The following is a 12,754-nucleotide window of genomic DNA, read 5'->3' on the forward strand; positions in this document are numbered from 1 at the left end:
AGGTGTTTTAAATTAAATCAAATTAATAAGTGAAAGTACAATAAGTACAATTACCATGTTTTATCACTGATATTTATAAAAACTATCCAGACAGAACACCACAGTCAAGTTAAAATTTAAATTTACTGTTTATATTAGGGCTGTCAATTAATCGCAGTTAACTCACACAATTAACTAAAAAAATTAATTGCAATTTGAAAAATTAATCGTGATTAGTCGGTTTTAATCACACTGTTACACAATAGAATATCAATTGAAATTTATTAAATATTTTTGAATGTTTTTCTACATTTTCAAATATATTGATTTCAATTACAACACAGAATACAAAGTGTACAGTGCTCACTTTATATTTTTGATTACAAATATTTGCACTGTAAAAATGATAAACAAAAGGAATAGTATTTTTCAATTCACCTCATACAAGTACTGTAGGGCAATCTCTTTATCATGAAAGTGCAACTTACAAATGTAGATTTTTTTTTGGTTACATAACTGCACTCAAAAACAAAACAATGCAAAATTTTAGAGCCTACAAGTCCACTCAGTCCTACTTCTTGCTCAGCCAATCGCTAAGACAAACAAGTTTATTTACATTTATGGGAGATAATGCTGCCCACTTCTTATTTACATCATCAGAAAGTGAGAACAGGTATTTGCATGGGACTTTTGTAGCCGGCATTGCAAGGTATTTATGTGCCAGATATGCTAAACATTCGTATGGCTCTTCATGCTTCAGCCCTCATTCCAGAGGACATGCTTCCATGCTGATGATGCTCGTTAAAAAAATGTGTTAATTAAATTTGTGGCTCCTTGGGGGAGAATTGTATGTCTCCGGCTCTGTTTTACCTGCATTCTGCCATATATTTCATGTTCTAGTAGTCTTGGATAATGACTCAGCACATGTTCATTTTAAGAACACTTTCGCTGCAGATTTGACAAAACGCAAAGAAGGTACCAATGTGAGATTTCTAAAGATAGCTACAGCACTCGACCCAAGGTTTAAGAATCTGAAGTTTCTTCCAAAATCTGAGAGGGATGAGGTGTGGAGCATGCTTTCTGAAGTCTTAAAATAGCAACACTACAGAACCTACGGAAACTACAGAACCCGAACCACCAAAAAAGAAAATCAATCTTCTGCTAGTGGCATCTGACTCAGATGATGAAAATGAACATGTGCCAGTCCACACTGCTTTGGATTGTTATCGAGCAGAACCAGTCATCAGCATGGATGCACGTCCTCTGGAATGGTGGTTGAAGCATGAAGGGACATATTTACATGCCAGATACGCTAAACATTCATATCTTGCGATGCCAGCTACAACAGTGCCATGCGAACGCCTGTCCTCACTTTCAGGTGACATTGTGAACAAGAAGTGGGCAGCATTATCTCCTGCAAATGTAAACAAACTTGTTTGTCTGAGTGATTGGCTGAACAAGAAATAGGACTGGGTGGACTTGTAGGCTCTAAAGTTTTACATTGTTTTATTTTTTAATGCAGTTTTTTTTAACATAATTTTACATTTGTAAGTTCAACTTTCATGATAAAGTACTTGTATTAGGTGAATTGAAAAATACTAATTCTTTTGTTTTTTACAGTGCAAATATCTGTAATAAAAATAAATGTAAAGTGAGCAGTATACACTTTGTATTCTGTGTTCTAATTGAAATCAATATATTTGAAAATGTAGAAAAGATGCAAAAATATTTAAATAAATGGTATTCTATTATTGTTTAACAGTGCGATTAATTGCAATTATATTTTTAATCACACAATTAATTGTGATTATTTTTTTTAATCGCTTGACAGCCCTAGTTTATAGGGTAGTTCTGACTCATGTTCCTGCTTTTGCATCACCAGCCTTTTCTACAGATGGCACTGTATCCTTATGATAAAACAGAATTTAAAAGGAGCAAATACTGTCATTTGTAGATTACTCATATGGAAGTCGTCTCTCTCCTTTTACGCAAAACCTAACTACCACCTAGGCTTTTGAAAAAAGTGGCACAGGCCTGGGATTCAGAGGTGTTGGGTTCTAAACCCAGCTCAACACTTTCAGAGGATCCAATTGCTGACGCAAATGGTCAGATACTTTACAGAGTTATTCATGGAGTTCCCTGACTGAACAATGGGCATATGGCAGAATAATTGTTAAAACTTTAGAAATTAGGTTCTAATTGAATTTATCTTTGCAAATTAATTCTAGTAGGTATATTACTTCTATGGAAATAAGTAATACCTTGTGACATTTAGAGTCGTAAGTCAAGTCTGAAACTCTAGAGGAAAACTGGGGGAAATCACTCTTTGAATGACAATATGCTGTGAACGTCAATTTCTAAAACTCTTGGAGGAGTTCATGTGTACCCACATTATGAATAAATATTATATGCAAGACTAGAGCTGCTTCATTTCTGCTGTGCTTACATTCTCTCTGCTATTTCCCCTACCCTTTAGGTCTCCAACCAGAGCAGCTACAAAGACAGCTCTGATCAGACAATTCACCACATTCCAACCCCCTCCTTGTAGTCCCCTGATGTTCCTTGGCTTAGTTTTTCTTTGATGTCTCTCAGACAATTTGTTTACCACCATGCAGCATAGCACTTTATGAAGTATTGCAGGAGCACCCTCTGCTGGTTAAAAAGATCAATACTTCATCAATTTAAATATATATATTTTAAAATGCATTAAAAGTAGTTTCCAGTACTGCAAGAGTCTCAAGAGTCTTCTGCCAGTTTGTGGTCATTTTCCTAGGTATTTTTATATATATTTTTTCTCCTATTGTTTTGTGAAAGTCATGCACAGACAATGGAGGAAATTAAGACTATATACAGGAGAAACAGTGCAACACACACACAAATACTGTCAAATTTACAAACAAAAGACAGAAGAAATATATTGCTGTAATAATTTACAGGTAATGACAAAAGTTACTCCCATGCTATCAGATAAATTTTCAGATGGAAATCTGATATGAGTTGACAATATCCATTTAACTTCTAAATTATTTCACAGTAAAGAAGAGAAGGAAAGTATTAACAATACAAATGTTTAATGAGTTTTTCACTACCTTCTGTAGAAGAAAAAATTGTAAAAACCAGAGAACTTCATAAAAATATATCAATGCTTAAACATCTGAAAACACATTTTAAAATTCTTATATTTTACAGACAGATAGAAACGGTCAGGCACCTACAGAATGGAGAGTTGAGAAGTGCTAGATGCTTCAACACCATAAGAACAGGGTCTGTTTACCCAGGACATGACCATGTCAGTCCCAACAATCTGAAGAATGTACTTTACTATTAAGACTAATAAAACAGTCCAGAGTATGCCAAAGGTATTATTCAGATCTCCTAGTTTTGAAATATAGTGCACTGATTGTTCCTTAAGGCTCGTAGAACATTACAGCTCATGCAATTCATAGGAAACTTGGGGACAGATAGGATGTCAGTTAGTGATTTCTGTGGCAAATTATACATCAACTTCTCCAGGGCTTTCAGCAAATGTTTAGAATTTGTTACTAGTTTATCTATTACTAGGATCAGTACAAAGAGTTAAAGGAAACAATGATATGGATGGTTTGCTAAACAAGGATCCTATTCCAGTGAGGACACAAAAGGAGGACAGGTAAAGGAGATTGTATTTGGAAGAAACATGAATTTATGATGAAATTTTAAAAAAGTTTTGCCATAAAGTATCCCTAAAGGTAAAGCAAAAAGTCTAGTAGTGTCAGTTTCATTAAAATTACTAAAAGGTTCCTTAGAAACTTAATTATAAAATAATTAAGCAAAACATGATCAATTTGACTGAAATACAGCTAAAAGAGCTGCTTGTTTCTGAGACCATAGTGCACATCACAAGACATTTTCAGATAGTTGGAATTTGTTTAGCTGGATTTGTTGTATCTATTTTAACCATTTGTACCAATACTGCAGATAAAAAGAGAGCAAAAACTATTTGGGTCTCTGTTTAGGCAGAGAAAAGTCCATCTATTTAATGAAAATCACCACAGAGTTTTTTTCTAAGGAAACAGCTGCCTCAAGCAAGACAGTAACTTAATGGTCAGTGCTAGAAGTGTGTCTGCTAGATCCAGCCCTTTTGAACATCTCCTACCATGTCACCTGTTGAACACATTAAGCAAAAGCAGATTTACATATTTAGCCTGCTTACCCCTTTGAGAAATAGGGAGCCTAGCCTAAGTAAGTGCATCAAATAGCTTAACACCTTAGCAACAGAAAAGGCTCTACATGCAGAATGATTAGAACCAAATTCCACAAGGAAAAGTTCACAACTTGATCCATGTGACTTTGGGTTCTGTTGCACTGCAAAATCAATGGTTAGAAACAGGGATCTGTAACCTTAAAGAGAAACTTCTAACTTCTAACTGTGCATGCCACATGTGAATTTTGTAAATTATAATTTTGTCAAGCAGCAGAAACCAGAATTATAGTTTCTGTGATCTGAGAGACATTCCAAGTCAGCTGATATAATCAAACTTAAAATCTGGGCTAGTTAGTGATAGTAACTTCCAGTCATGCAAACCTTGGAAGACAGACAATAGACCTTGGTAATAACAAACCAGAGATAAATTACCAGGCTAATTCTGGTGGTTATAGGAGCTAGAATTTCTTTTATGTGGAGGTGTAACAAAAGGGAAACCACAACCAGCAGTGGCTGGAGGGGTTGGGGAAGAGGAAAAAAAATATGAGAAAAGTGGGACAAGTTAATGGAAGCCATCTGAAATTCCTCCTTGGCTCTACAGATTTCTGCATTCCCTCAGCATGCTTTGGGATAGGAGAGGTGCTTGGTAGTAGGCTTACTGAGATTTCATTTCAGTGGTTTAAATATTGGACAATCTCACAGTCAGTTGCTAAATCAGATTCTCATAGCACTAAAAGAAGCTGGCAACTCTTGTAAGTTTGAAGAGGACAGACATTCAACTTGAGAACTGTATTGACATGAGTGGATTTACTGAACGATCAGGGAACCCTGGAGCAAGTTATGATGAATCATTTTGACCATTCTCATCAGGTAGTTGGTGCCCAGTGGCACATTGGACACAACAGCAGAAATTTCATCCTGGCTGGGAAAGACAAAAAGAAATTATCTCAGATGAACTTCTGACAGTATACTTATTAGCATTTAACTTCCTGTTCCCTGCTTTGAAGTGAAAAGTATGCCCAAAGTCCTTTATTCTTCTGCCTTTGCTACTCACCCAAGGCTCCCAATCCGTTTTTGGACAGTGAAAGGGAGTGGAGCTGATGGGTAGTTGGCAGATAAAGAGAATGTCACCTCAAACTTTGCAAAAGCTGTGGAAGTGGAGAACAAGAGCTTCACTCTGCATGGAAAACAAAATGTACATGCAAAGGGTTAAGTCATGGCTTCCTATAATACAGCTTGCTTTGAAATTGTGTCTCCAGATGTGAAAGCCTAGTGTCTTAACACAGACATTATACACACCCTCACTTTATATTCTTGAAGAGCATCAATAGAATTTGTTTATCGTGTAGCAGTAGGTAAGGTTGAAGGAATCTTCCCATTTTAAGTAATAAGGCCCAAGTTCCCCTCAGAAGAAACCAATCTCCCTAAAGGTTAATATGTCCCATTTTGTCTTAGGGCAGAATTGTTTTGGAAAGACTAGGGCAGGAAGGGAGAGGAAAAATTCCTTTTCTGGATTTCAACCCTTCAAAAAATAAAAAAACAAAACCCTCATTTCTCCAAATCTGTAATTGCACACTTGTTTTGTTGACCTCGCTAAAGAGTACTGCCTTTTCTTTTGTTGTTATGTCGTGATGAGGGACACAGAATATTAGTGAGGGATATTACCAAAAAAACCCAGCCTGTGATGATGTGTATATACCCCACATTAAGGAACATAGAGAAAGGGTTAACTAGAACAGGGATACAAAGAGGCAGTGGGAATCTGGAAGAGGGATCCTGCAGTGAAGAGTAAGTACTTGTCCAGCTCAGCCCAGCCATACCACAGGACAAGGAAGCACCACAGGAAAGTGGGAACTGGGAAAATGAAGGATAACTGTGCTTTAAATGAACTTTAAGTTAAGCACTGTGTTTTTCTACCTGGCTGAAGCAAACTTAAGATGTCTTCGCTTTGTTGTTTTGATTTTTTTTCCCCTGAAGACCAACTGTAAGAAAGAGACAGTTACTTACTGTAACTGTGATTCTTTGAGATGTGATGCAGCTGTGTATTCCACTTAGACGTGTGCGCACTCAGCGCACCAAAGCTAGAGAATTTTGCCCAGTAGTACCATAAATGGGGAGTGCTTGTGCCTTGTGGCCACAGCCCCTCCTTTGGCCATATGAGGTGGGGGTGCCCCAACCCCCCTCAGTTCCTTCACACCAAACATGCAGAGAGTAGACTCTGATGCAGAGGGGACAGAAGTGGGTCACGGAATACACGTCTGCATCACATCTCGAAGAACCACAGTTACATTAAGTAACCATTTCTTCTTCGTGTAGATGCAGCCGTATATTCCACTTAGGTGACTCACAAGCAGTACCCACCCAAGGAGGCAGGGCTTACAGCCTACCCAAACAAAGATTACAGGACAGCCCTACCAAAGCTTGCTTCTGCCCTGGAAGATGCGGTAATGGCATAATGGTTCGTAAACGTATGGATGGATGCCCACATAGCAGCCCTGCAAATGTCCGAACCGTTGTGGAAGACAGACTACAGACTGAGGCAAAGGTGGCAAATCACCTGAAAGCTCTTGGTAGGCAAAAATGCTCTCAAACTCGTAGAGCCCCAATGAACTCGATTTTCTGAGCGAGAACCAAAGTTGACTTACTGGTATTTAAGATGAGACCCAGACAGTCAAGCAAGCGCAATGTAGCATTGACGTGGGAAAGGACTTCCTCTCTGGACCTGCCTCTCAGTAACCAGTCATCCAGGTACAGGAAGATGTTGATTTTTTCTTCCTGAGGTACACCATCACCATGAACATGTAGTTGGTAAAAACCCCAGAGGCGAAAGAGAAGCACCGTATACTGAAAATGGTGCTCTGCTACGATGAATCAAAGGAATAGCTTGTGGCTCGGCAAAATTGCCACGTGAATCGCAACCTGAAGGTCCAGAGCAGCAAACCAGACATTCTGAGACAACACAGGGAGGACAGTCAATAGAGTGACCATTCAGAACCTCATGTATCTGATATATTTGTTGAGGCCACGAAGGTCAAGAATAGGTCTCATTTCTTCCTTGGATCTGGACACCAGAAAGACTGAGATTAGAAGCCCTGACCCCAGTGTTCTAGCAGAACGTCCTCTACCGCTCTCAAAGCCAATAGCGAGCAAACCTGCTCAAGGAGCAGTATGTCGTGAGAGGGGTCCCTAAAGAGGAATAGGGAGGGAGGGTCGGGGAAGAGGTGGAAAGGAACTGGATGGTGTAGCCCAATCTGATGGTGCTTAGGACCCAGCTGTCTCTGGAGAGCAAACCCCAAGCATAGTGAAAGCAAGTCAGCCAGTCCCCAAACAAAGGGGACGGGAAGAAGGGAGTGACCACTGGAACACTGCTCTGGACCAAGGAGTCAAAACAGGTGCTCGGGGGGTGCCGGGTGAAGGTGTGGGAGGATTGGTCAAACCCCAGACCCGAATGCCTCCTCCTCCTGGACTTATGCCCCTTTCTGGGGTAGTCCCGCTGTCCTGGGGGAGGGAAAGGCTTCCCAAATGCATGCTGTTGATGATACTGCTGCTGCTATTGACCACAGCAGTGGTGCCTCTCCATTGCCGGTGTGTACACCCCCAAGAACCGTAGGATAGCCCTAGAGTGCAGAGTCTCATTTGTCTTGTCAAAAAAAGCACTCGTCCATCAAAGGGCAAATCCTCTGTGGCCTGTCGCACGTTGGGAGCAATGCCCAAATTCTGCAGCTAAGATGCTTTTCTCACGGTCGCTGCCGAGGCCATCACTCTGGCTGAACTCTCCGACCATATCCAGTGCAGACTGCAACAAAGCCTTAGCCACCAAGCAGCCCTCAGTGATAAATGCCTGGAAGTTCTTCCTCAAGACTTCGGGCAGCTAGTCTGCAAACTTAGACATAGCCATCCAGTTCAGAAAATCGTATTTGGACAGCAATGCCTGCTGGTCAGCAATGCACATCTGCAAGGAAGAGAAGGTGTAAATCTTCCTACCCATCAGGACAATCCATTTAGGGTTCTTGTTATTGGAAGTGGAAATAAACCTGCCCTGTTGGGCTCTATTGTTCACCGCAGTTACAACCATGGAGTTTGGGGCATTATGGGACTAAAACCCCTCAAATCCCTGCACTGGAATGAAGTAGAATTTCTCCCTGGGTTTCACATTAGGCAGTACTGAATCCAGAGTGCTCCAGAGAACCGTGACAGGCTCTAGGAGTGCATTGTTAGTCGGGGGGGTGACTCTCACAGGGAGAGATGGCTGCAAGATATCCAACAACATATGGGTATTCTTCTAGAGAAACTTCTCCTGAATACTGAGGGAGGTCCTGGTATGCCTTGGCATCCTCTGGTACTAAAGGAGAGGAAGAGCTTGGCAATACAGAATTGTTTAGGGATAAAGAGGAAGTGGTTAACTGTGCCAGAGCCAGATCCTGCTCCAGGACCAATGGACCTGGATGGACGAGACTGGAGGTGATGGGAAGGTTTACCAGTGCCTGGGCCTGTGGTGGATTGACGCTCACCGCCACAGACCTGCTCGGTGATCTCGCCTTAGGGCAAGATGAGGAGCATCCATGGATTCCACAGGTATCGGTAAGGGCATTGGTGGCCAATAGGCTTCCTGACCGCAAGATAAGCACCAATTCTGATAGCAACAGCGTTCCATAAATGGCCCCCGCTGTGAGTCAGGCAATGGAAAATGGGAGAGGAGAGGAAGATCCTAATCTGGATGCTGATGAGTCCTGAGCTTAAGGGGATAAAGGTAGAGCCAGCCCTGAGGGTGCGAGCAACCAGTCTGACTCATCCGTAGCCCACACCGAAGAGGAAACTGACACTGACAGTGGAAATGGTATCGCTGGCACTGAGTACACCTCCGTTGTTTCTGGTGGTGGAAGTAGAGTTGACCCCAACGTTGGCCCTGGTACCAAGGTGATTGATGGTGCTGAAGTGGAAGGTGATGAGTGCCACCACAGTAACATCTGCAGCGCCAACTGCAACAATGCCAAGGAGTTTCCCAGTGCCAAGGTCCCTTGCATTGAGCCTGTACTTCCCCAGTTCCACAGACTGTGGAAGGGGAACATCGGGGAGACATAAGGGTTCAGTGGCCTATCCAGCCAATGGGGCTAAAAATGACTTAGCCGTGGCAAAGTCCAGGACCAAAGGAGAGGTCGGGACAGAAAGGCAAAGGAGGTCTGCAGCCACCTGGCATGCTACCGACATGGAAACAATCTAACAGGGTGTCTAATCTCCCTACTCAGTCCTGGGGAGCGGTAGGGAGGTTGGCACTAACTCTGTGCTGCTCCATGCTCTTCCTGGAAGAGGCAAAAGAGTCCCCACAAGATCTAGAGTAGTCTTGATTGGTCTTATGCGACCTTTTCATTGGTACACTCCACAGGGAACGGTTCCTCTGTCTCTTTGGAGAGACACCTGCTCCAGGGCACAAAGTGGCAGCACTCTCAGAACCCCAGGGCAACCTCTGATCCAACAAGGGCTTTGTTGTCGAAGGAAGCCACATGGCCTCTTCAAGCAGGTGCTGTTTTAGGCAAAGGCCCTTAGCCACTTGAGTTCATTTTGTGATTGATTTACAGATCGAACACTGCTCCTAGATGTGGGCCTCACCCAAACACAGCAAACTCCACGTCCGAAGGACTGTTGTTAGAGATCGCTCCCCGACACGACAGACAATGTTTAAACCCTGGCAAGGGTATCAGAAGGGAGTACTTAACTAAATACAGCTAACACTAACACTGGTCTACAATTTTTGAGAAGTCGTCTGCTTCAGAGATAAAATGTGCTATTTATTATGTATTTTGATGTGCTGAATTCAAATATGACAATTAAAACAACTGATTGGCTACTGTTTCTAAGATATTTAAGTTTTTACATTTTATGTCTATGTATATTGTGTAGATAGTAGAGTTTTAATCATAAATTGTAAACCTAGGTCTTTTCATGTGTTTATGGTTGCTTTACATGATAATATTTCACCTGTCCTGTTTATGTAACACTTTAAAAATCAGCAAAAGGGTTATATAAATAAAATTTATTATGAAACAAAAGGCAAAAAACTATTATGTACATAGTTTAGTCCTATTCAGTGTCTACTCGGCGCTTCTTGGATTGTCTCTTGTAGTCATTAAATGGAGCATCTCTTGTCACTGTCCAGCAATAGTCTGCAAGCATTGATGGGCTCCATTTGCCCTGATAGCGTTTCTCCATTGTTGCAATGTCCTGGTGAAATCGCTCACCTTGCTCGTCGCTCACTGCTCCGCAGTTCGGTGGAAAAAAATCTAGATGAGAGTGCAAAAAATGTATCTTTAGTGACATGTTGCAACCAAAGCTTTTGTATGCCTTGGGGAGGATTTCCACCAACAACCTGTAGTTGTCTGCCTTGTTGTTTCCAAGAAAATTTATTGCCACTAACTGGAAGGTTTTCCATGCCGTCTTTTCCTTGCCACGCAGTGCATGGTCAAATGCATCATCTCGAAGAAGTTCACGAATCTGAGGACCAACAAAGACACCTTCCTTTATCTTAGCTTCACTTAACCTTGGAAATTTTCCACAGAGGTACTTGAAAGCTGCTTGTGTTTTGTCAATGGCCTTGACAAAGTTCTTCATCAGACCCAGCTTGATGTGTAAGGGTGGTAACAAAATCTTCCTTGATTCAACAAGTGGTGGATGCTGAACACTTTTCCTCCCAGGCTCCAATGACTGTCGGAGTGGCCAATCTTTCTTGATGTAGTGGGAATCTCTTGCACGACTATCCCATTTGCAGAGAAAACAGCAGTACTTTGTGTATCCAGTCTGCAGACCAAGCAAGAGAGCAACAACCTTCAAATCGCCACAAAGCTGCCACTGATGTTGGTCATAGTTTATGCACCTCAAAAGTTGTTTCATATTGTCATAGGTTTCCTTCATATGGACTGCATGACCAACTGAAATTGATGTCAAAACATTGCCATTATGCAGTAAAACAGCTTTAAGACACGTCTTCGATGAATCAATGAACAGTCTCCACTCATCTGGATCGTGAACGATGTTGAGGGCTGCCTTCACACCATCGATGTTGTTGCAGGCTACAAGATCACCTTCCATGAAGAAGAATGGAACAAGATCCTTTTGACGGTCACGGAACATGGAAACCCTAACATCACCTGCCAGGAGATTCCACTGCTGTAGTCTGGAGCCCAACAGCTCTGCCTTACTCTTGGGTAGTTCCAAATCCCTGACAAGGTCATTCAGTTCACCTTGTGTTATGAGGTGTGGTTCAGAGGAGGAGGATGGGAGAAAATGTGGGTCCTGTGACATTGATGGTTCAGGACCAGAAGTTTCATCCTCTTCCTCGTCTGACTCAAGTGAGAATGATTCTGGTGCATCAGGAACCGGCAGTCCTTCTCCGTGGGGTACTGGGCGTATAGCTGATGGAATGTTTGGATAATGCACAGTCCACTTTTTCTTCTTTGACACACCTTTCCCAACTGGAGGCACCATGCAGAAGTAACAATTGCTGGTATGATCTGTTGGCTCTCTCCAAACCATTGGCACTGCAAAAGGCATAGATTTCCTTTTCCTGTTCAACCACTGGCGAAGATTTGTTGCACAAGTGTTGCAGCATATGTGTGGGGCCCACCTCTTGTCCTGAGCTCCAATTTTGCAGCCAAAATAAAGGTGATAGGCTTTCTTAACCATAGTGGTTATACTGCGCTTTTGTGATGCAAAAGTCACTTCACCACAAACATAGCAGAAGTTATCTGCACTGTTCACACAAGTACGAGGCATCTCTGCTCACTTTGGCTAAACAGAAATGTGTCCCTTTGCAAAATCAAACACTGACAAATAAGAGAGCACGACACTGTATGATTTCTAGAGCTGATATAGGGCAATTTGTTCAGCAGAGTGATGTAAGCTTCATTATGATTGCATCATCCATGACTTCTAGGAATAACATGATGCAATTCATATCATGTATGACGCATACCAGCTTCAGATTGCATCATTCATTGTTTTGCCTAAAAAGCAAGTACTGTCCAAACCCAGACATAGATTTATTCATAGATCCAGTCAAAGATGTATTTTAGTCATTTCTGGTTTAAATTGAGATCCCTTCCCTTTATAACTCACTTATCCTCCGCCATTCCCAAGTCAAGGGTCGTATATACTGACCCAATAGCATATCTTGAAAATCAGAGCCAATCAACAGTTTTAAGCATCATTTTCATTCTCAGTGACCCAGAATTAGTAAAGTTTGACTACATTTATTTCAGAAGCATTTTGGCTGTAGAGCAGTGTAATTTAACTACTACTAAGGGTACTAATTAACTATATATAACTAGAAAAAACACTAAAATAGTGAGAGGTTAAGACCACACAGAGCTCTGACTCCAGCCACAAGTGGAAAGAAGGAACTGGGGGGCGTAGGAGGGGCAGCTTTTGGGGTGACGCTGCCCCATATAGCCAGGGAGGGGCTGTGGCCATGAGGTATGAGCACTGCCCCTCTACTGATACTGCTAGGCAAAATTCTCCAGCTTCAGTGTGCTGGGTGCGCGCACACGTAAGTGGAATACACAGCTACATCTACTTGCAGAACTACTCTTGGTCCTGACT

General features: G+C 41.7%; 1 protein-coding gene across 1 annotated transcript in view; it reads right to left on the reverse strand.

The window, feature by feature from the left end:
* Positions 1-3,031: 3,031 nt before the first annotated feature.
* Positions 3,032-12,754, reverse strand: part of KNL1 (kinetochore scaffold 1) — a 54,648-nt gene continuing 44,925 nt past the window's right edge. Inside the window, exons 26-27 of the mRNA XM_026651309.2 lie at positions 5,217-5,339; positions 3,032-5,084 (exon numbers count right to left, since the gene is read on the reverse strand). Coding sequence (XP_026507094.2) covers positions 4,970-5,084; positions 5,217-5,339 — 238 coding nt within the window. The 3' untranslated portion in view covers positions 3,032-4,969. The remainder of the gene's footprint in view (positions 5,085-5,216; positions 5,340-12,754) is intronic.

The sequence above is a fragment of the Terrapene carolina genome, unplaced genomic scaffold (assembly GCF_002925995.2).
Source record: "Terrapene carolina triunguis isolate 2854851 unplaced genomic scaffold, T_m_triunguis-2.0 Scaffold96, whole genome shotgun sequence".
Classification (NCBI taxonomy): Eukaryota; Metazoa; Chordata; order Testudines; family Emydidae; genus Terrapene; species Terrapene triunguis.